Source organism: Gigantopelta aegis, chromosome 6, assembly GCF_016097555.1.
Source record: "Gigantopelta aegis isolate Gae_Host chromosome 6, Gae_host_genome, whole genome shotgun sequence".
Taxonomy (NCBI): Eukaryota; Metazoa; Mollusca; class Gastropoda; order Neomphalida; family Peltospiridae; genus Gigantopelta; species Gigantopelta aegis.
In genome coordinates, this window is record NC_054704.1 from 69,658,972 (window position 1) to 69,686,936 (window position 27,965).

The 27,965-nt window shown below is 35.6% G+C and overlaps 2 protein-coding genes across 3 annotated transcripts in view; one reads left to right on the top strand and one right to left on the bottom strand.

The window, feature by feature from the left end:
- LOC121375296 (tudor domain-containing protein 3-like) overlaps positions 1–13,172 on the top strand; it is a 29,548-nt gene extending 16,376 nt beyond the window's left edge. Inside the window, exons 8-13 of the mRNA XM_041502675.1 lie at positions 813–1,341; positions 4,928–5,041; positions 5,834–6,462; positions 7,093–7,161; positions 9,939–10,067; positions 10,542–13,172. Of these exons, the coding sequence (XP_041358609.1) occupies positions 813–1,341; positions 4,928–5,041; positions 5,834–6,462; positions 7,093–7,161; positions 9,939–10,067; positions 10,542–10,817 (1,746 nt within the window). The 3' untranslated portion in view covers positions 10,818–13,172. The remainder of the gene's footprint in view (positions 1–812; positions 1,342–4,927; positions 5,042–5,833; positions 6,463–7,092; positions 7,162–9,938; positions 10,068–10,541) is intronic.
- A 7,102-nt stretch (positions 13,173–20,274) lies between these two features.
- LOC121374230 (protein cramped-like) overlaps positions 20,275–27,965 on the bottom strand; it is a 32,906-nt gene continuing 25,215 nt past the window's right edge. For both annotated transcript variants that reach the window (XM_041501227.1, XM_041501226.1), the window contains exon 21: positions 20,275–27,541. In XM_041501227.1, coding sequence (XP_041357161.1) covers positions 27,398–27,541 — 144 coding nt within the window. In that variant the 3' untranslated portion in view covers positions 20,275–27,397. The remainder of the gene's footprint in view (positions 27,542–27,965) is intronic.

Here is a 27,965-nt window from a genome sequence, read left to right on the forward strand (position 1 = left end):
TCAGTTATTGTTATTTCCACTCAGTTATGAATTATTATTATTTCCACAAAGTTACTATTATTGTTATTGCCACCCAGTTATTGTTATTTCCACTCAGTTATGAATTATTATTATTTCCACAAAGTTACTATTATTGTTATTGCCACCCAGTTATTGTTATTTCCACTCAGTTATGAATTATTATTATTTCCACAAAGTTACTATTATTGTTATTGCCACCCAGTTATCAGTTATTGTTATTTGCACCTAGTTATCAGTTATTGTTATTTCCACTCAGTTATGAATTATTATTATTTCCACAAAGTTACTATTATTGTTATTGCCACCCAGTTATCAGTTATTGTTATTTGCACCCAGTTATCAGTTACTGTTATTTCCACTCAGTTATGAATTATTATTATTTCCACAAAGTTACTATTATTGTTATTGCCACACAGTTTACCGGGGCGGGACGTAGCCCATTGGTAAATTTTCACTTGATGCGCGGTCGGTCTAGGATCGATCAATGGACCCGTTGGGCTATTTCTTATTCCAGCCAGTGCTCCACAACTGGTGTAACAAAGGCCGTGGTATATACTATCCTGTCTGTGGGACGGTGCATATAAAAGATCTCTTGCTGCTAATCGAAAAGAAGAGCCCATGAAGTGGCGACAGCAGGTTTCCTCTCTCAATATCTGTGTGTCTGATGCCATATAACCGTCAATAAAAAGTGTTGAGTGCATCATTAAAGAAAACATTTCCTTCCTTGCCACCCAGTTATTATTGTTGTTTTCTTTTACCCAGTTACTAAATATTTTTTTATTTTCAACCAGCCTGTCAATGACAAAGATGTTGCACGGATCGTGGAAATGGGATTTTCCCCTGACCAAGCGACTGAGGCACTGAAGCAGTGTAACGGAGACGTAGCTGCGGCCACACACACTCTGCTGAACTTCGATGACAGGGATAGAGGCTTCGACAGGAATAACCGAGCCGGGGGTCGATTTGAGAGAAATGACCGCATGGACAGAGGACAGGGCAACGGTTACGGCAACAGAGGGGAGCACGGTGACAGATACCAAAGAGGAGATCGTTCTGATAGGTTTGAAAGAGGGGACCGTCCTGATAGATTTGAGAGGGGAGATCGCCCAGATAGATTTGAGAGGGGAGATCGCCCAGATAGATTTGAAAGAGGAGATCGTCCAGATAGGTTTGAAAGAGGAGATCGTCCAGATAGATTTGAAAGAGGAGATCGTCCAGATAGATTTGAAAGAGGAGATCGTGGCGACCGATTTGAAAGAAATGACCGGGGCGACAGATTTGATAAAGGGGACCGTCCAGACAGACGAGATCAGAGGACAGGTGAGAAAATGAGATAACATGATTTTTATTTTCTTCAAGAAGTCAATATCTGCTCTTTGGCTGAAATAGTTTTTCTGTTGGATTATTGTGTCTATAGTCCTTCCCACAGGGAACACCTTTTTTCATACTGTGGAATTTACTACAAGTTAGTTATTTCTGAGCTAAATTGCACATAAAAATAGAGGGCTTGTCCAGATCAGGCTAGCTCTGGGGTTTTTTTTATTCCAAAACATTTACATTTCTTCTTACATCAAGCCAAACAGAATTTATTTACAAAGCAAGACACATTTTTGTAGGAGGATGTGATGGATTATAGTTGTCAAAATATATTTACTTGCTGGGTTATTTCCCATCCATCCACTGGTTTCTTAAAGGCTGTGGTGTGTGCTGTCCTTTCTGGGAAAATTACTATGTTAGTCACTTATGTAGGTGGTCTTTCACAGTTTATTACACATGTTTGTAGATATTACAGAATTGTAATGGGGTTTTTTAATGTGTAGGTGGTCTTTCACAGTTTATTACACATGTTTGTAGATATTACAGATTTGTAATGGGGTTTTTTAATGTGTAGGTGGTCTTTCACAGTTTATTACACATGTTTGTAGATATTACAGAATTGTAATGGGTTTTTTTAATGTGTAGGTGGTCTTTCACAGTTTATTACACATGTTTGTAGATAATACAGAATTGTAATGGGTTTTTTTAATGTGTAGGTGGTCTTTCACAGTTTATTACATATGTTTGTAGATATTACAGAATTGTAATGGGTTTTTTAATGTGTAGGTGGTCTTTCACAGTTTATTACATATGTTTGTAGATATTACAGAATTGTAATGGGTTTTTTTAATGTGTAGGTGGTCTTTCACAGTTTATTACACATGTTTGTAGATAATACAGAATTGTAATGGGTTTTTTTAATGTGTAGGTGGTCTTTCACAGTTTATTACATATGTTTGTAGATATTACAGAATTGTAATGGGTTTTTTTAATGTGTAGGTGGTCTTTCACAGTTTATTACATATGTTTGTAGATATTACAGAATTGTAATGGGGTTTTTTAATGTGTAGGTGGTCTTTCACAGTTTATTACACATGTTTGTAGATATTACAGAATTGTAATGGGGTTTTTTAATGTGTAGGTGGTCTTTCACAGTTTATTACATATGTTTGTAGATATTACAGAATTGTAATGGGTTTTTTAATGTGTAGGTGGTCTTTCACAGTTTATTACATATGTTTGTAGATATTACAGAATTGTAATGGGGTTTTTTAATGTGTAGGTGGTCTTTCACAGTTTATTACACATGTTTGTAGATATTACAGAATTGTAATGGGGTTTTTTAATGTGTAGGTGGTCTTTCACAGTTTATTACACATGTTTGTAGATATTACAGAATTGTAATGGGGTTTTTTAATGTGTAGGTGGTCTTTCACAGTTTATTACATATGTTTGTAGATATTACAGAATTGTAATGGGGTTTTTTAATGTGTAGGTGGTCTTTCACAGTTTATTACATATGTTTGTATATATTACAGAATTGTAATGGGATTTTTAATGTGTAGGTGGTCTTTCACAGTTTATTACATATGTTTGTAGATATTACAGAATTGTAATGGGTTTTTTAATGTGTAGGTGGTCTTTCACAGTTTATTACATATGTTTGTAGATATTACAGAATTGTAATGGGGTTTTTTAATGTGTAGGTGGTCTTTCACAGTTTATTACATATGTTTGTATATATTACAGAATTGTAATGGGATTTTTAATGTGTAGGTGGTCTTTCACAGTTTATTACATATGTTTGTAGATATTACAGAATTGTAATGTTTTGTAGATATTACAGAATTGTAATGGGATTTTTAATGTGTAGGTGCTCTTTCACAGTTTATTACATATGTTTGTAGATATTACAGAATTGTAATGGGTTTTTTAATGTGTAGGTGGTCTTTCACAGTTTATTACATAGGTTTGTAGATATTACAGATTTGTAATGGGGTTTTTTTTAATGTGTAGGTGGTCTTTCACAGTTTATTACATATACTCTTCAAAAGAAGAAACGCAAAACCACATTGTCGTAACATTTGGAGAATTGATTTAATTATTGAATGGTGAGTCCGATAATTACCAAATGTTGCAGGATTGTTCACAATTCACTCTAGTCCATTGTGAGTAAGTGATAGGACACACCACCAAGGTCAAGGTCATCTGGAGTCAATACCGGGTGTGGCCTCCGCGTGTGTTGACAACTGCCTGGCACCGCCTGCCCATTGAAGCAACCAGAGTACGGATGACATCCCGGGGGATGGTGGCCCACTCGGCCTGCAAGGCTGCTGCCAGCTCGGGCAGGGTCTGGGGCTGTGGTTGTCGCTGTCGGAGGCGTCGGTCCAACTCGTCCCATAGATGCTCAATTGGGTTCAGATCCGGTGATATCGATGGCCAAGGAAGGACATTAATGTTGTTGTTCTGTAGGAAAGCCGGTGTGAGACGTGCTGTGTGAGGCCTGGCGTTGTCATGTTGGAACACTGCGTTGGCGTTGGCCATAACTGGAACGATGTGTGGCCGGAGGATCTGGTCAATGTAGTCCTGTGCATTCAGGTTGCCCTGCACGTGGACCAGGTCAGTTCTGCCAGTGTGTGAGATGGCTGCCCACACCATGACACTACCCCCGCCGAATCTGTCCACTTCCTGCACGCAGTTTGCCGCATAACGTTCACCACGACGCCTATACACGCGACATCTTCCATCATGACGTCGGAGCAGAAATCGGGACTCGTCACTGAACCACACCTGTCTCCATCGCAGTTGAGGCCATTGTCGATGAATCTGGCACCACTGCAGTCGGAGTCGACGGTGTTGTGGTGTTAAGATGACACCTCGAACTGGACGTCTGGCACGAATTCCTACCTCACGTAGGCGGTTCCGTACGGTCTGGTCGGATATCCTGCGCAAACCTGGTATTGCTGCGGCTGTGGAGGTGGCAGTAGTCAATCGTTCCCGAAGGTGGCGTACCCGGATGTAGCGGTACTGCCCGGGGGTAGTGACCCGTGGTCGACTGGATCTAGGGAGGTCACGTGTTGATCCATGTTGCTGGTAACGGTCCCACAGTCTGGAGATGGTGCTTGGGGACACATGGAATGCCCTGGCAACGGCCGTTCTGGATTCGTCTGCGTCTAGTCGGCCGATGGCATTGTTTCTCTGCGGTTCACTGAGACGTGGCATGTCCTGGATTGTCAACTGTCGGCCAGATACAGAGGCCAGGCAAGCGAACACCCTGCACTTTTATACTGTCGGTGTTCATGTTGCACGTGCAGACAACGCACGTGCAGTGGTGACATGGTTTGCACGTGGCTGCGTTTTTGCGAATATTCACATTTTGGAACTTTATTGTACAGTAGCTGCGTTTTATCGAATGTAACCGTGGGAATGTGTTTGGGACATGCAATGACCTTATATTCACAAAGCATGAACCGGTAGGAAACATAAAATCGGAGTTATAACCCATTTGTACCCTTTTGCGTTTCTTTTTTTGAAGAGTATATGTTTGAAGATATTACAGAATTGTAATGGGGTTTTTTTTAATGTGTAGGTGGTAGGGGGCGGCGTGGCCGTGATGATGAAACTGAAGATGGTGCTTCTAGTCGGCCCAGTGGACCTGCTACTTTGTTTGACTTTCTCACCACTAAAATACCAGTCAAAGAAGGTATTGTGTACACGTATCTTGTCCAGATCAGGCCTAGCTCTGGGTGAGCAAAACATTTCGCCAAATTATCTTTTAAAACATGCAAAACCAGGGCTTCTATAAAAAATTTAAAATCCACTAGCCATGGGATCTATGATTTTAAAAATGTACTAGCCATGATTAAAAATGTACTAGCTCTACTTTAAATAAATACAATTTTACTAATAGTAATAATCAGATATGTCACCTAAAGAGGGAGATTGAGCTTAAAAATCCTTAGATTGGGGGTGGAAAGAGGGGGCAAGATATATTTACAAAATATGTAAATGCAGCATTTGACTGACAAGGTTTTTTTTCCACTAGCCGTCGGGCTAGTTATAGTAATTATTTACTAGCCCAATACTGAATATCACTAGCCATGGGAGTGGGGCTACCATAATCGAGAAGCCCCGGCAAAACCCAGTTATTTTCCAACAAAATATCAATTATTACATGAATTTTTTCGCCACATGATAATAAAATTTGCCAATTGTTCATAAAATTCTCCATTGGCGAGTGGCAGAGTTAGCCCTGCGGATAAAGTACATTGAATAATGAGGCCCATATTGTTACCAAGGTATTTTGTTTTTGTTAACGATTAATTTGTAGCTATCAGAAATAAATGTCACAACAGTTAAATATTGCACTGTAATTTCAAATAGTACCTTTAAGATTACCTCCCATCACCCCATGACTTGATTCATTTCATCTCCCAAGCACAAATGCATCCATTGCCATAAAGAGTTATTCAGTTAACTTTGTTTTGTGTTGCAGAGAACAAGACGAATGGAACTAGTGATATCTCCAACAGCAATCCCAATAAAGGATCTCACACAGAGAACAGAAATACACAGCAGAGTTATTCTTCCAATAGCTCATACTCCAGTAAATCATCAAGCTATGCCGAGGACGCTTCCAGTCATAATCCCCCGACCCGCAAACCAAACCTGCCACCTCGACTAGCAAACAAATTCAGCCAAGAGACCAATCCGAGGAAAGAGGACTTTAGCAATAAGCAATATTCAAATCAGCAGAGTAGAACTGGTTCCAGTCAGTCGCACTATAGTAATAATAGTAGCGAGTTGCAGGACAGAGTCCAGAATAGTTCTTCCAATAGGCCAGAGTCTGACAGTGTGAGAAAAACGACAGAAAGAAACCAAACCCGTCCAGCAGCACCAAATACTGCACAACACCGACAACAGAACTCATCGAGGCGTGACTTCCGGCAAGATGACCGGCCACAAGATACACGACAGGACAGCTATGGTGATAAGGATCGGCAGGCAAAAGTGAGGGACAGACCGAGCAACTTCAGAGACAGACAGATGGATGGACAGTCTGAAAACCCCAAGTGGGCAAATAGCTCAGGGAGGCAGAATCAGAATGACGGACAAGAATCTTGGGTATGAGACTGTCAATTTAAAAAAAAAGTTTTTTTTGGTTTTTTCTTTTAGCCTTTTAAGCATCAAAATTTTATACTTGACATGATCAAATTGCAGAATTGTTCAGTTAATACAATTTTTTTATCCTTTTACAAATCAACATGCTATCTGTAAAATGAAATCCTGCTTAATTAGCTGATGGGTTTTTTTTTTTCAACTGCACCCATGTTTGTTTACTGTGAGAGGTGGAAAACACGATGCCTTTACTTTGAACATATTGAACATCAAATGTTTTCCAGCATTGCAATTTTAATTTACCAAATCTAATGTGCAGTGACAAAAACTTCTTTACTTATACATTTTATAAATTAGTATTATTTCAGAGATAGTTATGTTCTGACTAGTTATTTCACGATGACTGACTGCAAGTTTACCAGCTTCATTATTTGAGGACTATTGATTTTTCACTAATGAATTTTTCCAAAACAAAAGTGCATTTATGGACGATGCTACTGGTTTTAATGTTTTAAAATTGGGTATAATGGCAACATGAAATGGATTTTAGTATCGAGTTATTTGTGTCAAGTTGTATGAAAGTCTGAGTATAGATCTAATACTTACTGTTATACAATTTATTTATTATGTTTACAGCCTAGAAATGTGGGACAGATGTGGAAGGAAGGCGATACGTGTTTAGCCAAGTACTGGGAAGATAATCAGGTATGTTATTGGGGGGGTTTGTGTTCGACAAGTATAGTCTGAGCTCCAGATTCTGTAGGAGGTCGAAAAACAACTTTACCCTACACCATTTGGACCCCTTAATTTCTGGGTATTTTATGATGCGTATACTATTGCTCTTTGAAAATCAGGACGCTGCCCCAAAATTTAACCCTGCAAAGGTTTTCAAATCTGGTCAAATCCAAGATGGCTGCTAAAATTATCAAATGATATAAATATTATTCTGTTTTTCCTCTCACGCCACTAATAATGATCCAGTTGTAGTAAAAATAGCCTTAAACGATTATTTTTAACATATTCCCCACATAAAATAATAAACGATGAAGAACATGGTGGAAATTTATTTTATATCGATTAATAATAGACACAACACCAGAAACCTATACATTTTTCTTCATATTTTCTTTGTCAATATTAAATAAAAATTTACATTAGAAAAATAATTATTGTTCCTCACACAATAATGAAATTGTTTTACGATTACATAGCTTTTAGGATTTCCTGGTCAAAATCTAGGTTGGCATTGTCAGATTAAAGAAGTAATGTCATGTTGCTAACATCACTAATTATGAACCGATTTCATCACAAATAATCTTGAACTGTTTGCTGTAGAAGATTTATTTAAAATATGGGTTTGTTTTCAATTTCTTTTCAACAACAAATAAACATGAAAAAGGCAAATAACTGTACTGCCGTATTCTATCACTTTTAAAGCTGAAAATAATATTTAAAAAGTGACAAACAAAAAAGCTAAACAAAAATCACAGCACACACACACACAACACACTAATAATGTATTTATTAAAAACAATCCGAATCAGACACCTAAACATACATGTCACTGCATGGAAAACTGTAACTTGGTAATAAACAGATGCCACAGCAATTTATGATCCTATCTCAAATCACACTTATTCAAAAAGATCATCATCTTCATTGATTGTTTCTTGTACCCGTGTACATGTATGCAGCTCACATTTACAATAACAAGTAATGTCATGTGGAATATTTTTCTTCTCACATGAACAATTTCTTATGTACTGGCATTTACAGTTACAAAACAAACTGCTCATCAGATTGGAAGGCATCGGACAACATCAACAGTAGTTGGACTCCAGATGATACCGATATCATCCACATTTAAAGCGATCTGGGATTGTACGTTCGGGCTGCATGGCTTTTACCCAGATGCATGTTTGCAAGATAACTCGAAGGATGTGCTGACGAAAGGCGTCGTCTGTTGGCAGTAGAAGTTTGATGTCTGTTTTTCTGGCAGAAAGATGGTCTCTTATTGTGCTCAGGTTGATGAATTTGTGTGTATGTAAATATACAGTGCTTAGAAGCTCAATAGCAACAGTGATTGTGCGATCTATGAGATCAACAGAAATGCGGGTTTGTTTCTCTATTTGGATACAAAGGTCAGCAAGATCAGCTGCTATCTTAGATGCTGCCTTTATAAAGCTACATTATCCTTTGCCAAAGAAAAAATTGGTTGTGTCACATCCACTCAGTGAGTTAATTAAGGGCAACATCGTGAATAGGAATGAAATAGTCTTTAGTCTGAATGTACAGTTCATTGAGACCAGCATCCATTAGCCTTTCTAACACATACACAGCAATCACAGCGATATCAGTATCTGATACCCTTATAACAACTTGAGTGCAACCTTTGTGAACACATGCAGCTGTGTGTTAAAAGACACGAGTTTAACACCATTATTGATGAAATCGGTTCAGCATCACTCTTGCTACTGAGCTTCTAAAAACTGTATATTTACATACATACCAATTCACCAACTTGAGCACAATCATTTTAGCAGCCATTTTGGATTTGACTGGAAATGAAAACCGTTGCAGGGTTCTGATTTCCAAAGAGCAATGGTATACGCATCATAAAATACCCAGAAATTAAGTGGGACAAGTGGTGTAGGGTAAAATTATTTTTCTGGCTTTGGAGCTCGGACTAGTAACAAAGGCGTGCAGAAGTTTTCTTACATCTCCAGATTTTCATTATGGTTCCATTGCCTTGTGTAACATATATAACGTTTATCGACATCTTACGTTATTGTAATTTCCTATAACACTCATTGTGCAAATGTTATTAGTGTGTCTTGATTGCAGACTTCCTCTGTGAAATATGGGGTTGGGATTTAGCTCAGGTGGTTGAGCGCTCGCATCGCAGGATCAAACCACCTCAGTGGATCTGTTCAACTGATTGGGTTTTTTTTTTCATTCCAACCAGTGCACCACAATTGGTCAACGGCCATGGTATGTGCTTTCCTGTCTGGGAAAGTGCATATAAAAGATCCCTTGATGTATTAAGAAAATGTAGCGGGTTTCCTCGATTGACTACGAGTCAGAATTACCAAATGTTTGACATCCAATAGCTGATCAATGATTAATATATCAATGTGCTCTAGTGCTGTTGTTAAACAAAACAGACGTTACTTTTCCCCTATGAAATATTAACTATATGTTACCAATAGAAATAAATCCTATGTATTTTTTGTCATGTTTTGGAAGTTTCATTTTAACAACAATTCCATTTAATTTCATGTGTTGCTTTATGATTTGAACCACTGCTGACTTGTTAGTGTGTTTTTAGGTGATGTAGTATTTGAAACCATTAAACATTAAATGATATATGTAATGGTCTGAAAGAGAAGCTGGATCACTGGATCTGGCTAATAATTGTTAAATCAAAATAAAACTAAAAAGATATGTTTGTAGATAGTTGATGAACTCATCTCTCGTTTCAGTTCTACACTTCCCGGATTGAGGCCATGGCACCACCACAGGTTGGCACCTGCGTGGTTACCTTCCTCGAGTATGGAAATGCGGAAGAAGTGCTCTTGAGTGATATTCGACCTATCAGTAAACCTAACTGGGTGAGCATTCACTGAATAATGGATGGATTATTTCTACACAATGCGTCTACTTTGTGCTATTTTCTCAGTCTACCTGCTAATTTATTTAACAATTAATACTGATGAAACGAGTTTGTGTATTAGACCCCTGGTATACGCAACATTCTTTACGATCAATAAGACATGTGACCTTTACTTTGACTCTGTATAATTGATTTCTCTTTTATTATTTTGATTGCTTCAAACATAGAAGTTTACCCTCTCTTGGTATTCCAATAAGAAGTCTTCAGTAACCTGAGCATTTGGTAAGGAAGTGCAGGTACACTTACGGAGGGGAGTTTTGTGGGGTCAGACTCCTCTGCTCAAGACAATTTTTATTTTTTATAATGTATTGGACCTTGCCACAGTCCCTGTACAATTTTTTTGACAAATCAGCTCTTAGGCTAGTCATAAAATTTACTGCAACACCGTTTAAATATTGCATGTGTTTTTTAGCAACCAAACGGACCTCAGGAGAATTATGGAAACTTTTACCATGCTCCAAGAAATCCACATCAACAGAACTTTTTTGTACCCCCACCGCAGATGCCTATATCAAACCCCCCTCCATATCCGGGAGAAGACGTGCTGAACAGTGGTGCAATAGGAACAATGGAGTTCCGCCGTGGAGGATCGGGAACCTACGACAGGAGTCGTGCTAACCCGAAGAGTCGACCGACACAAAAACTCTATCAACCCCCTGTGTACCAGCCTCGCCAGAACTCTTCATGAACCTGTCGGATAATCAGCCCCATGAATGCAACTCATTTGATTTCTTCTGTTAGTGTCTGAACTGAATGTTAACGTGTATCATATTGATACATGCATAGATAGAAATTTATTTAAATCAATTTGGTTCTAAAGAAGTAGGGACAATGTTTGTGAGGTGGGTAAATGATTTTGTGAAGGGTGGTGGTTGTGGTGGGGGTGGAATATTGGTACTAAATATGAGCAAGGGATAATAGTTACTAGGGTGCAGTTTGCCACCATACGGTGTGATCGGACTACTCCCAAAATATACCCCTAGTGTCCGTCCAGTCTCTTCATTAATTTAAAGATTGTTAATAATTGTTAAAAAATTGTATAATAATTTAAACATTGCTATCGACTGAGACCAAATAATATAATAATTTAAACAATATTGCTAGTATACAAAGCCAAATATATATATATATATCTCTTGGAGGTGAATTTTTTTCTGTAATCTATTTCCCCTTGTTATTTTTTGTTTTTTTGTGTCTATTGTATTTTGCGTACAAGTAAGTTTGAGCTACAGAAAATGCCAGAAAAATCAGAAACATTGGATTTGCCAAAGTTTAAGTACAATGTTGTAACATGTTTTTTAAGCTGACAAAAAGTCAACTTTTACAAAAGCAGTGGGGATTTGGGGAAATATTTTTTGAGTATTTTGTAAGCTTAAAAAGGAAAAATAAGAGTTTTTTGCAATTTTGTTATTTTTCTTATACATGTGGTAACAAGATAAAAAAATTTTTTATAATTTAGGGTTTAATGTACATAGTATTTAAAAAGACAGTTGATGCATTTAATATTACTGTTAGTTTCAAAACCATTCTGGTTAGTGTCACTTGTACCACTGCAGTTTTGTTCAATACACAAAGACGCAAATTTAACATGATCCTACCGGTGAGCAGACTAATCGCACATAATATAGTTACTTTCTTTTGATGTTTTTTTGTTTCTTTCCTCCCTCCTTCTCTCCCCCCCCCCCCCCCCCCCCCCCCCCCCCCCCACCTCCTGACCATTGGTTGTGCAGCCGACAAAATATACACGGCATCAGTCAGCAGTTCAGTTGCATACTTGATCTGCAATAAAAAAAATTATCATTATTGACTGTATTATTTGAATTTGGAGGGCTGGGTGTGTGAAAGTTAACCAAATAAGTTATTTTGCTTGTAGATTTTCAAACAAAATTCATAGATTGAGAAACTGCTGCAATAAATCAAGGTGTTGAACTTTTTTTTAGTAATTCACACCTGGACATTGCAAACACTGACCTTAATGTACGTTGATATAAATGTTAATATTGTTGTTTTTTTTAGTAAGGAAAGCTGCCGTTGGGACTATAATTTATTCAGATTGCCTTGACATATCGGTATTTCAAGCAGTTGTGGGGTTTTTTTTGGAGGTTTTGTATATATAATTTGAATAGTACAACAGGTGGATGACAAAATTGTGTATACTATAATACATATAGTATGTGTATCGTAATTGCATGAGCATGTTTACTCCTGTTAACAATATATAAGAAGACTAGTTAAAAAGTGAAAGTATATATGCATGGGTTATTTTATGTTTTTCCAAATTGTATCGCGTGGTGTAGCTTTAACTATGTAAAACCAGAAGAAGTACTGATGTCTGGTGTACAGATTATATCAATAGAGTAGTCCCTTTATATTTATTTCATGCTGGCCATGAAGTAGCTGTATTGTGTACATTTCATGCAGGTCATGAAATGAACTTCATACAGATTATAAACTAGCCTTTTCTACTTATGTAGGTCCTAGTAGCATTGCGAGGGCAGGGTATTTCTTAGTAGAAGATCAGTAATCTAGTTGCTTACCTTACACAGTGTTCTGCATCTCTCATAACCAGGAGACAGATTTTTCACAGCTATCGTAGCACTAAGATAGTTTTGAAAATATTGGCATAGTTGTTATACCGCTATACTATGTGGCTTAGCACTAGCCTCTTGAATTTTCGAAAACATGTCCTCTTTACTGAATATGACCCAGGCGTGCCCACAAAATCTAGGCTGCTTTTTTTATTTACATAATCACACCCAGTTTGTGTCTCTGATGCCATGAAATTGGATCCTCAGGAATACCAATTGAAAAATGTTGCTGTGCAGGCCTGCAAACAAAGCTGTGGGCTACACAGAAGATCTTACATATCAGCCATTGCACAATGTTGGTTTCACAAAATTTGGGAGAAGACTGCCAACGTGGTTATGCCATCGGTCTACAGGCTGTTAGGTACTGGGTTCGGATCCCAGTCGAGGCATGGGATTTTTAATCCAGATACCGACTCCAAACCCCGAGTGAGTGCTCCGCAAGGCTCAATGGGTAGGTGTAAACCACTTGCACCGACCAGTGATCCATAACTGGTTCAACAAAGGCCATAGTTTGTGCTATCCTGCCTGTGGGAAGTGCAAATAAAAGATCCCTTGCTGCTAATTGGAAAGAGTAGCCCACGTAGTGGCGACAGCGGGTTTCCTCTCAAAATCTGTGTGGTCCTTAACCATATGTCTGATGCAATATAACCGTAAATAAAATGTGTTGAGTGCGTCGTTAAATAACACATTTCTTTCTTTCTTTCTGTTAATTCATGTCATACACTAGCATTAACATATATAGCATTTCAGTTACTAGTAATTTATTTACCAGTAATGGCAGTAGGTCATATAACAATGTCAATAACATATTAGTTCGTACATCAGCATTTCAGTTCATATACATGCAGATCATGCACCAACATTAAGTTAATTCATATCTACATCAAAATAGCATTTCTGTTATGTCTCTCATTAGACTTGGCAATGTATATTTCAGCTAGTCATTTAGTCAGTGTCATAGAATGTTTTAATAAAACTACTGTAATCAGTTTTGGTTATATGGTTATTTTTTTATTAATATGCCAGGTTTAAAAGAAATAGAATTGAAAATTATCTTACCTTGAGATACCAACCATTGCTATTGTACTGCCCAACACATTTTTGACAATTTTCAGCAGAGAAGATTCCATATGAAATCCATGGCAAAGTTATTTGATTTTTTACACTGGGGGTATGTTGTTCTTAGCTAACCATTGTTACAGTAAACACCAGGATAGGAATGTACCCGAGTATTTGGACCTTTATTCTTTTTTCAATTCATACTGTTCAGAACAAATCAAAGTTATATATTTTGAGATAGTACATAGTTGGGCTGTATTTAGTAGGTTAATTGTCAATGGGACTATGTCTTCCTCTTCCCTCTCTCCCCCCCCCCATTTTTTTTTTTTTTTTAAAGTTTAATTATCATAAATAATTTATGTATCCTTGTGATAGGCTACAGATAGGCTACATGATAATTTAGATATACATTTAATTCCTAGTATGTATAAAGTTAGTCGGGCAACTGATATACAGGGCGACCAACTTTCCGGAATTTTCATCACGTACTCGGAATTCCGGAATTGATGCCAAATATCCGGAATTTTTTTCAGATTCACTCGAATAGTTTTTTTAAGCAACTAATTGTTATTACATTCTACATTCTTATAATTAAATAATCATTCATTGCAACCGTAGCTCCGTTTTGTGCCATTATCAAGGCCATGGGCGTGTCTATTGTTAACAGCCGACCAATGATTGAATAAAAATGCTGAGTAAACTGAAGCCATATATATGAAAATTTTCTTTCTTATTTTTTATACTAGAATAGTTTATGTAGTCATTTGAAAGATATTTTAAATATCATAGACGTATGTTCCTGCGGGAGCAGGCATTGGTTCTATGGCGATGTATGCAGTTTTGCCACCGTGGATGAAAGCATGAGTATATAACATAATGCTACGATTGTACACAAAAAAAAACACACCGAACCGACAATTGTCTTCTTTTGATTGGCTTTCACATGCAACATTTGACTAAATAATATTTGGCTACCACTAATCTATTATATGACATATCCATGACAATAATACACCTACTGATATTATTTTATTCAAGTAAGTTAAATAATAACGCGATTTTGTTTTCTGTACAGCGGCTCCCCAAAAGTGTTACTGTAATAGTATTGTGAGCGTAATGCAAAAGGCAGCCAGTCTTAATGTGGGTTGCAGACGTTTCGTCCCCGAATCAGTTCGCCACAAATCAGTTCGACCCCATTACATGCATATAGTGAAATAGTGCATATGTGACAATGTACCTACATAAAAATAGCATTGGTCCCAAGTTTGTTTGTCACTTTATTGCTAATCTGTAGGTGGGAGTCTTTAAACTTTAATAGAATATTTGTTAATAAAGTGGGCTTTTTTGTGTGAACTTGTTGATGATTTTTGGTGTAGGTGGGGGAGGGGGCTGTGTCTTTTTATGAGGATGTTCCAATTCACATATAAATAATGATATACTCATTTGTATTATCATTTTGCAACTATTTTTCGCACTGTTTAAAATTACTTTTATGACAATGACGTTTCCGCACACTTTAAATTATTGTTTTCAAAAGGGTGCTTGTGCGCATAAGAATCAAAATATCAGAAAATTCCGGGAAAATATTTCCATTAGGTTGGTCGCCATGGATATATTTGCATCATTAAGTTTCAAGTTGACTCCCAGTACTTAGTGTTATGCCTGCTATCCATTAATACGATTCTGAGTGTGATTTATTGTGCGAAAATGTGATTTTGTACATGGTCGAAGCGTTTTATGATACAAAATTTGACAAGAGTAAGTACTTTGCATTATGGCTTTACCAAGCTAAAAAAAACTGACACATGAAAAAATTGCTTATTGATCAACTTTTTTCAGGTTGCTGAATACCCGCACACAATATCATGTATATGGAAAAGGTACTGTATAGGTAGTACAATACCAAATAACTTCCGGCTGGGTCAAAGTTCGAGGTGCACCGAACTTTTGATAGAGAAGTGAACACCACAAGTCCTGTGATTGGTTATAAATGCGAGTGTGTTGGTTGTAAAAAATAATAGTTTCATCTGGGTAAAATAAATGTGCAATTTTATTTCATCTAGTACCAATGTGTCAAGTAGCCTTGTGCTTGAAACATGTATGGGGTACCTGTGAAAAAAAGTACTCAAATCTTGTGCGAAACTAGGGTAGTCATAGACGCTACCCGTTATCTCAGAAACGAGCAGCTTGACCCCCATTTTTCTGATTCACTTTAAGTGTAAGGGGTGGTAGTATTTATATCCGTGGCGTTTATGTCGGTTGATACGTTGCAGGTAGGAGTTTTAGCCGTATATGTTACTATTGTCGTCTATGGGATTTGATTTGGTAGTGTACACCCTATAGCACATATTCAGTGCATAATAAAAAATATTATGATTTTGTCATTTTATTTAATTAAACTATACTGGTTGATTAATTAGCCATCACTCGATCATGCAAGTTCACAATGACCTTGACCTTGACAATAATCTCTGTACATGGCTCTGAATGGAGTTTGAATCAAAGTTAGCACTGAAGAAAAGTTGGTTTTGGCCTATAATTCATACTGTAAAGATTTCAATAATTTCTTTTTACATGGTATTTGACTTGCCATATACAACTGCTCTTAAATATGGTATTATATATAGGCAACCTGAACTAAGATTTTAATAGCAATTTATTTTTATATTAAAAATAGCATGTGCCAATAGTGGGTTAATGTCTTTAGTTTCCATTAACATTGTTAATTTTTTATGTATGAAATTCTAAAAACTCAAATTTGTAAAGAAGTTGATTTTTATTGTCATTTTGACATATTTATAGGGTGCTAAGTTATATTTTAGACAAATTTGTAGTTTTATTGCAAAATTTAAAATAAATTTAAAGAAAAACTTCATCAAAGACATAATTAAATTTGTTGTCACTATTGTGCCTTCTGTTCTTATTTGTACATAACAATAAGGTTGTTAAACATATACTTAGATTTCCACATCATTTTTGTTTCTTAATAATCACTTAGTTAGCTCTCATAAAAAGCATTTTGAGTTTATACTGGATTCAGAACCAATTTTTTCAGATTTGATTATCTGCCTTGGATTAAGTTGATAATTTATTTTATTGTTAAAGCTGTATTACCTAAGGTTACTAGCTAAATAAAATGCTGGATTACAGATTGTAGAATACATCTAATGTACATATTGTATTCATCCGGATTAGAAAATAATGCAAGAAAATAGATGTTCGGGTAATTTTGTCATTTAAAAATAGGTTTTTTTTCAGTAATTAATCAAAAATAAATGTGTTAAAGCTGCATGATTATTCCAGATATCACAACTATTAAAACCTCCAACTACAGTAGGCTATAAATAAAATATAGTCAGGAATATTGGTGGCTGCCATTGGTTTTGATGGTTCATTATGAAAATCAGCATGGCCGATGGATTTGAAATTCCCACACCTGGTAACTTGAAGACGCCCACACCCAGCATACAGGATTTCCTCCCAACACTAATGTTGAGGACATTAAGTCATTACTTCATACAGGTACAGTCATGTTTGTGTTTCCTTCCTCAGACAGTGTATTTTTTTTAATACTGATATTTCTTTGATGTGCCTGTTAAGGTCTTCATAATCTAGGGGTCAATCAAGTGCATGTGTTTTAATGGAATTCTTTAAAGGGGTAGAGGTACTCTGACTATCTTTGTTGTCTCTACATATATACCTGAGTACACACACCCAACTGAAAGTAAATATCTTCAGGAGTTTTATTTTAAAACATTTTGTTGTTTAATATGACATATTGCATTTGTACAAAACTATATGCAATATATATGCTTTTTGAGGGGTACATTATATTAGGTTGCACTGTAGAAACAACAGTTTCAGTGAGGTTGTCAGAATACACCAGATCCTGGTTGTCATAAAGACACATAGCTGGACACTTTTTGAAAAATGTATGTTATCAGTATAGGTAGTACAATACCAAATAACTTCCGGCTGGGTCAAAGTTCGAGGTGCACCGAACTTTTGATAGAGAAGTGAACACCACAAGTCCTGTGATTGGTTATAAATGTGAGTGTGTTGGTTGTAAAAAATAATAGTTTCATCTGGGTAAAATAAATGTGCAATTTTATTTCATCTAGTACCAATGTGTCAAGTAGCCTTGTGCTTGAAACATGTATGGGGTACCTGTGAAAAAAAGTACTCAAATTTTGTGCGAAACTAGGGTAGTCATAGACGCTACCCGTTATCTCAGAAACGAGCAGCTTGACCCCCATTTTTTTCTGATTCACTTTAAGTGTAAGGGGTGGTAGTATTTATATCCGTGGCGTTTATGTCGGTTGATACGTTGCAGGTAGGAGTTTTAGCCGTATATGTTACTATTGTCGTCTATGGGATTTGATTTGGTAGTGTACACCCTATATATGCATTATATCAATAAGCTCACAAATGGAAACACATGAAATCGTGTTAATGGAAAACATGCCTTAATTATGATGGTTGATATATTTACAGTGAATGGAGTACTCCTGGCAAAGTACACATGAAGAATTCTGTACAAAGAGAAAAACTATTATTTTTGAGACTCTACGTATATCTGTATACTTTGTATATAATAAATTTATTTCCCAACAAAGAAGTTTTCATTTTAACTTCAAAGTTATTCAAATGTGTAAGTTGGAAAAAACAAATCCAAGTGTTTATACATTTTAGAATTAAGTTTGTTGGCAGTTAAATGGCTAGAAGTGGTACCTGGGAGGTAATTGTGCATTAATTACTGGTACGGTGCAGGATAAAAGTCTCCCCCCTCTCCCATACTAACCAGTATCCCATAATTGGTTTGTCATAGGCTGTGGTATGTACTGTCCTGTATTGGAAGGTGTCTTTAAAAGAAGGAACAGCTTATTTGCAGCTGGTTTTTTCTCCACTGAATAATTTATTATTGTGCACTTAGCAAATACACACACACACACACTTTAGATAGTTCAGCATGTCATGTGAAAGTAATAAACCAAATAAGTTGTTTGTTTTGTTTAATATTAACACTACGGGTGGGATTTAATGCAGTCAGTTGAGTGCTCGCCTGAGGTGCTTGCGTCGCAGGATCAAACCACCACAGTGGATCTATGGATTATTTAAATACTACTGAGGTCAATCAATATGTAGTCATCAAAGAAAGATTTGAAAAAGCATATCAGAATTTTGTAGTATTTTATTTATGAGGAACTAGTTCCTAAACTGGACTATATTAAGCTTCTACAAGTAACTACACGCCTAATGGTGGCGTGTTGCCTTAAGACGGCATATACTACATCCTGTGGGCGGGACGTAGCCCCGTGGTAAAGTTCTCGCTTGATGCACGGTTGGTCTGGGATTGATCCCCATCGGTTGGCCCATTGGGCTATTTTTCATCACAGCCAGTGCACCACAACTGGTTTATCAAAGGCTGTGGTATGTGCTATCCTGCCTGTGGGATGTTCCTATAAAAGATCTTTTGCTACTAATGGGAAAAATATTGGGGGGGGGGGTTCCTCTAGGACTCGAAATGACCATATGTTTGATAGCCGAGATTAATAAATTGGTGCTCTAGTGGTGTCATTAAACAATTTTTTTTATGTATTTTTCGGTACTACAGCCTTTAATATACATGTATAAGTTGGGGCTGGTGGAAAAAAAATTGGAGAACTGAAGCACTTTGGGTAAATACAAATGAAACAAAAAGTACATCAATTTATGTCTTTAAGCAGTGACCCAGTGAAGCAAATGAAGATGACCTCAGACAAAAAAAATATAAAAAATCATGAAAATTTTGCAGATTACAAAAGTAGTGGGTTATTGTATTCTTGAAGAACAAATTGTGTGTGGTACTAAAATAGTTTTTCATCTTTTATTTGCCATTGTCAGATTGCTGCCGTTATTACATAAGCATGTTTCATTTACGGCCTAGAGTTTTGTTTAACGACACCACTAGAGCACATTGATTTATGTATTAATCATCTGATATTGGATGTCAAACATCTGGAATGAGAAATGGTCTAGGGCCACCAATGGAAACCAATCCTAGATTGATTGTGCATCAGGAGAGATGTCCCACCCCAACATAAACAGGTGCATCAGTGGCAGTGCTGGGTTCTGTTCCAACTAATGTCGGATAACTGCCAAACCAAAGTCCTGTCTGTGTAAAAGCACATTAAAAATGATTTGCCAGTATGCAATATGAATTCAGTAAAAGTCTCAACACCGCAGTATTTAAAATGTACATGGAAACACTCATTATCAACTTTGCAGAGTCAAAGTAATGTCACAGAAAGTAAGCAAAACTTGAAAATTGTCAGTATGTGAAATGAAAGTTTTTTTGCAGTTGAAATTTCCATTTACTGTATTTTAAAAGCAGATAATTGAAATGCTGATCAACATGGTTCTGAGAACCCAAGGTTCACTTCTGCAACAAAGAGTCCAGTCTCCTGAAAAACAAGTTTAATAATAACAAGTTTAATAATAACAACAGACAAGTGAAGAGAGTATTTATCATGTTTATATTCTTATTACATGGTAAAGATCACAGCACACACTTCTCTGGCAACAAAACTGTCTGTCGAAAATGAACCTAAATGTTTATTAAAGGTTTATTTTCTCATAAAACCATTTATTTCTTTAAATTGTTTTATATTGAATGAAGAAAAAACTGCCCTAGGAAAATGGCAATTTTCTTAAGAATGCCATTTCGAATTATGTCTGCCTATAAACAACTGTTAGGTCTTCTTTTCAAAGACACAATTCCATGTGCAATTTCCGCATAGATGAATTTCCGCAAGCAGATTACAACATAAAAAATTTGACATTGAAGTGTTCTTTTAAGTTGCTAGTAAACACTTCACATTTTGACCGTACCAAATAGAAAACATAGGCAATGCTTATAAATATGGAAAAAGTATTATGGGTATACACTACATTGATAAACTTGCACACAAAACTGTGTAAATGAAGAGTTGGCCTGTAACCAGATGTTACTGGTACATGTATGCTTCATTTATGACAGTCCACCTAGCAGGACATACATCGGACTGAAAGAAAAAGATGTTACCTGGCCCGATGCTTATAAAAAATTTATAGAGTAGACTCGAGACTCTAGTTAAAGAGTCCAAGACACTAATGTCATGACAACGCCATAAAAATTGTATGTCTGCAACATCATTAGAGATCGAGTCTGGACTCTTAAAAAAAGTTTTATAAGCACGGGCCCTGTATATGATAAATACAAATAGCAGAACCATTTAATGGCCACAGGAAATAAGCAAAGTGAAATTAGGCAATACTGTGGTATTAGAGGTTCAACAATCCTCTCTCAAGTGCTTAACACACCCACACATCATGACACGCATACAATTTGTATGGCGTTGTCATGGCATTAGTGTGTCAGACTCTATTAGAGTCTCAAGTCTAGACTAAATGTTTTATAAGCACCAGGCCTGGGGCCTAATTCACTAAACTCTCTCGCAATTTTGCGATCTCACAGTGCAATGCTAAAAGACTTGCAAAGAGGATGCTTTGTTGTCTAGCAGAGCCTGAGAGACCTTTGTGAATTAGGCCCCTGGTTTCCTCTATACAAGTACCTGTGCATCACTAGTGATCTGACAAACTTCTCTTACACACACACTAATACATGGATGCCAAAATCACTAGTGATTTACAATCTCCTAATCCTAGTTATTAGCCAATGGATACCAAAATCACTAGTGATTTACAATCTCCTAATCCTAGTTATTAGCCAATGGATGCCAAAATCACAAGTGATACCCTAGTTATTAGCCAATGTAGCTTTTTGCTTATATTATTAGTTTTGTCAAATCCAAATGCATTTCTGGTTGTTTTGGCGTTTGTATAGTTCAAAATTACTTTTATACAAAACAAAATCGTTTTGTACCTCAAAACCAAGGGTCTCTGGCTATACTATGTACATTACAAGTAATCTCACTACTGATCTGGCACAAGATGTATCACGAATGATCATACATGCCAAATTTCAAAGATGCAAATTGCTAAAGTCCTAATCAAAATTGTACCAAATTCGATTGAATCATTTCTTGCTGTTACATATTATTTATGAAAATTCTTGGAAAGACAACATTAACACTTTATTAGCAATATGACGACCTATTGTTATATTTTAAAAAAAAACCAGATCTAATAAACATCAAAAAGTTACCTTTAAAATTTGTATATGAACAGAAAATAGACAACAAGACTGTATTATTACAACTGGCTATTGTAATTAAACAGGTTGGGTGTAGTTGTGTCATATGAGGCCAGGATTATAATTTGTTTTTTTTGTTTTGTTTTTATTTTGGGGGTTTTTGGTATACTGATCAATATAATAACAGGTCACCATAATATTTTATTCAGTTTTCAGATTTTAATTCCAGTGATTTTCATGAATTGTGTGAAGGAAGCAAAAACCAGTTGGGTATAACTTTGATTAGGACTAGTGATTCTACATATTGATCCCATAATATATTAATCACTAGTGATTCTACGATTCTCACATACGTTATTCTACATACTAGTGACCATACCGACTTCAACCAAGATGTTTATTTCTAGTGATTCTATACAATCCCAACTTATCTCACACAAGATGCACATCACTAGAAACCTTACTAATCTCACACAAGATGTTTATTTCTAGTGATTCTATACCAATCCCAACTTATCTCACACAAGATGCACATCACTAGAGACCTTACTAATCTCACACAAGATGTTTATTACTACCTGTGTCGCACAAAATATTCATCACCAGTGATTCTATACCAATCTCGTAAGATGTACATCATTAGTTATCCTACATGCTAACCTCACACACAATGTTAATCACTAGAGATATTGCACACGGATCCGAGACAATATATGTGGTGGTACATGAACACGATGTTGACAAAAAGCTGCAAGCACTTCTCACATGAAAATATTGCACATTTTTGGATTTCAAAAAACCAAAGCATGATTAAAAAAGTGATATATTTACATGTATATGAGATAAGCGAAGAATCGAAATAAAAATTATGAAGGTAAAAATATTTGATGAATTTTGGTTTTAGGTTAAGTTCATGTGAGCGATATATTCAGGTGCAGTTAAAATAATGATACAACTGATCTGGATATATTTTTCAGTTTTCATCATAAAAATTAAGAAGAAATAACACTGAAGACCAATATTTCACACTTTGACAGTGTACAAACATTAAGCCTCTTGTTAGCAACAGTCAGCCTTAGGCATTAACAACATTTCAAGTCTTTAAAAAAATAAAAACTCTGAGAATAAACCACTAAATGTAGACCTATACTGTTTTCTGATTTCAATAAATAATATATGAATGTCTATATGTTTATTTAGTCAAATGTAGATTGCAATACTAACAAAACAATACTAACAAAACAATGATAAAAAAACAAAACAAAAAAAACAAAACAAAAACATTTCAGTTGTGAAGGCTTGCATACAGTACCAGAAAACATGAATGTGTGTTGATTGTCTTATGGCATGTATCGAGTACCAAGTAGTTTTCTTATGTCATATAAAGTCCGTCTTATTAAAATGACAGAATAACGTCAACTGAATGCATATAAGTGATTATGCAATTACTAATTATTACAATTGGCAGCACTGACCCTCTGATGTACAGTTAGAATCAAATTACATTATGATCTCTATGGAAATATTTAACTTTTAAAATGCTTTTTTTCCTGCTAAAGTATTATGTTTTTCCCTTTCTACACCTGCTACAAGCATTTTAATTTAACACAACCATGTTACTGTTTAAAAACACCTGTAAATTGTAATTCAAATGAAGGTAAAAATTAACACAGGGTCGTGAAAAATAGAGGGAAAATAGAATAAAACTGTAAAATGTTTAATCTGCTTATCCAAATGGTAGAAGCATGTACTGGCATAATGTCAGTCTTAATACTAAGGGGATGGGGAGAGGGCACAATACAGATGTGTGGTGGAAGTGATGGAAACTGCAATGATGTATAAATGATTTAAATTTAATTCAAAGCCAAAATTTATCATAAATGCATCATTAGAAGTACTAAAAGTAAAACAAATTACAAACAGCAATTTAGATTACCGAAGTAAAAGATACATTGGACTATTTACACTTAAAATATACTTTGTAATAAAATGCCTAATGGCATAAAGCTAAAAGCATTTATGTCTACTTGACTGTTAATACAGGGCTTCTAGATTATGGTAGACCCACTCCCATGGTTAGCGATATTCAATGTAAATAACTATTGCCATGCCCGATGGCTAGTGAATTTTTTTTTTTTGTCAAATGCTGCAGTTAAGTCTATTTATTAAGCATGAATATCCAGCCCCCACCCTAACCCCCCAATGTTAGTGTTTTTAAGCTGTATAACCCTGAGGTGAAATTTCTGATTATTACTATTATTCAGTAAAATTATATTCACTTTAAAGTAAAGTTGGGCTAGTGAATTTTTAATCATGGCTAAGTAAAAATTTTAACTCACTGATCCCATGGCTAGTGGATTTTATAAGAATTCTAGAAGCCCTGGTTAATATGGTTTTGATATTTTTGTCTATTTCACTGTAAACTGATGAGAATAAGTACAATTAGCTGGTACAATTTTCATTTTATTGAGTTACGCCCACACCTAAGGTCTTTTTATGACATCTTTTTTTTCAAATACCATATAGAAATATTCATGGGTTTTTTTAGTTTCGAAATTATAAAACTTACAAGATAGGTAAAAGTTTTATGCTCAGTAGAAAACAACTGCGTTTTTGGGGTTTTTTTTTCTCTAGTGCCATTACTACTACCTAGTGAAATTTCTATCACACCCTGGTATTCATCCCTGCTCGGCAATAACCTCTGTAATATAACTTAAAACCCTGCAATGACACACAGAAGACGACAATCATCTCACATTATGAAAACTTCATTCACTTCAATGGATAAAACAAATGTTTCAAAAAACAATATTAAAATTCTCTCCGATACGTACATGCATACTCATTAACTTGTACAGGTTCATAAAGAATACTGGATTTAGAAAAACAAATATTTTATCAGAGACAATGATTCCTTTTATAAAATGAAATATCAAATTATTTTCTGGCAAGACAAAAGAATGTTTTAATACAAGTGAGCAAGTTAAAATCTGGTAAACTGAACGTAATACAGCCTTGTGTTTTCAAAGTTGCAGGTGGGTAAAATACAGTTTATGTTTATACAGAGAATAACTAGTTAATGACGTCGGATATCTGCTTTATCCTGTGAAGGTAAGAATGGGAAATTCCGCGAGGCTCTGCCTTTCTAAGACTGAAGTACCAAATGTTTGACATCCAAGTTGATTATTAAACAAAACAAAACAAAACTTTGTTTCTGTCCTGATCAAAGGAGGAAGGAATGAAATATTTTATTTAACAACGCACACAACAGTTTATTTACGGTTATATGGCGTCGGACATGTTTTTAAGGACCACACAGATACTGAGAGAGGAAACTTGTTTTCGCCACTTCATGGGCTACTCTTTTCGATTAGCAGCAAGGGATCTTTTATAATATTATATGCACCATCCCAGACAGGATCTCCGGATCAAAGAATGCCCCACATGAATCTTGGGAAATCAGTATTATTTCTGGTTCTCAGTGTTGCTAATTTCATGTTACTAGTTACTCTTTTCTTACAAGAGGTCTAGTTTGGCTCTCTTGGCTTTTTTTTTTTTATACCTTTAGCAAACTTAAGCATTTTAAAAAATTATTATTATTACCATATGGATGTAGTGACCAATTTACAGACAGAGAGATAATTCTTAAATAGGTCGAGATTGGAGTGGGTATTGGAACTTCCTTAAAATCTTGAGGCAAACACATGGTTTATTTATGCGTTATTGTACATTTTTAGTCATACATTAGTTTTGGCTAGACAGATGGTTGTTAGCACGTTTAATATTCATTTTAAGCGAGTGATGGTGGGTGTGAGCGACTGCACACTCTAAAACACAAGCCCTGTAATACGAATGAAGGTCCATACTCTGTTATACTGATATCTATACGAGACAAACTTCCACAATATACAATGTGTGAATTTTACCAAGTCTTCTAAATGTATTACCTAATTTTCAACTTATTGTGTAGTAGGAAACACACAGTGCAACGGACTATTGACTAAGGAATGTAATGTAAATGGCAAGAATAATAAAAATAATGGCTATCTACTAGTTAGTGCACTAAAGGCTGTTCCATTAAGTACTGATACCACGTGTGGGTTAGAGCCTGAAAATGTTGTTACTCTATAAATCTGCATGCAGCAGTTCAGACTAAGTTCTGGGCCCAATTTCACAAAACATCACAAGTCTAGTTTTGCACGTACACGTAAATCTATGACAAAACTATAATTCTTATTACTTTTACAGTAGAACTAATATAGTTAGAAATACACATAATGTATTTATTTTCGTCCTTAAAATGTTCCATCCTCCATAATGATGTAAATTTTTGCATGAAATACGTATAAATGTATGCTCAGTAAAACTGCTTGTTGCAGACGTAAACTTACTATGTTTTGTGAAATTGGTCCCTGGACTTCTGGTTTTATAAACTAAGTCCCAGGACTTGACAACTGAATAAAGCATTATGCTCCAGTTTTTACAACGCCAAAACAGGCTGTTCTTCAATTAAATACTTCAAGTTTTAAAGTTTCTTTGACGTGACATACTTTGCCAAGTGCAATACATTTCTTTTTGACGTCACTGATAATACTGCCATTTCTGTCTGTACCAATAATACTAGAATTGTGAACTGAGAATTTTGTTATGCATCATGTATGTAATTATCCTGTGGATGCCAAACTTGATTTGTTGCCGTTGAACATCCAGTGAAGTAATGCAGGATGACAAGTTGTCAACACTTTAGAACATTCTGTAACATTCCTGTTCCTGAAAATACTGTTGCCTTTGAACCCTACATCTTGGCTAGAAACTGAATAGTGTCTAGAATCCTTTGAACTGTATATCTTGTCTAGAATCCTTTGAACTGTACACTTTGTCTTTCAACATTTGAACCCTACATCATGTCTGGAATCCTTTGAATCGTACATCTTGCTTAGAATATGCAACTGAAATCTTGGTCCAGAATCCTTTGAACTCTACAGCCGGTCTAGAATTCTCTGAAATCTACATTCTGTCTAGAATCCTGCAATTACTACATCTTGTCTAAAGGAATTGAATGTTATAATATAATAATATACAAGGAAAAAAACAACCACTTTGTGATCATACTTAATATACGAGTTATAATAAATAATTGTTCATTCTGCACTTAATTTTGTGCCCAATACATCTTTGTACCAGCTCAGACTCTTGCCAGAAATTGGAAACATAAAATTATCTCACTTAGAAGAATTTTAGTTGTTTCATCTGTATGGCTTTAAAATGAAATAAAGACAAGTAAATCCATTTCACTAGTACATTGCACCTGCAATCAACAGGACCAGTCTGTTTGGTTGGTTACTGCGACTTCACAACACATTTGTAACAAGACAGGATTTGTCTAGTTCATTTGTCACCAATGTCGTAGAACTCATCACATGATGAACCAGGCATTGTGTATTATCACTATGACTTGAACATCTTGAAGGTTTTAGGGTGATCCGATTTACTCAGGTAGTTTGTCCCTTCAATATGAGCTGCCAGGTTTTCAAATTTGCTCACATAGTCCATGCTGTTTTCATTCATCATAACTTGTAACGTGGAATCAACCTACAAAAAAAAAAAAAAATGTCATTGGAAAATGGTTAATGAGCAAGTGTAGGTGTTCACATAAATACAGACTACAGGTAAATCCACATAATAAGCCTTTCATCTCAAAACAAATGTATTAAAACTTTGTATTAAAACTTTTACATTGTAATAAAGAATTTTTTTTTTTTTTTTAAATCCATAGAACATCTACGAAACCTTAAAAATCATGTCACATTATCAATATGTGACCTTTAACCTACAACCAAGAAATGTGTAAAAACTAAACAGGGGAAAAAAAAAAAAATTAAAGACAAAATCCAGTTTTGAAATAGAACCATTTATCATTTTAATAAAATCCATCTTTTAATATTACTATTGAACAGTTTTAACTGCTGAATAGTTAAAAAAAACAAAAACAAAAACCAACAGTATTAAAAATATC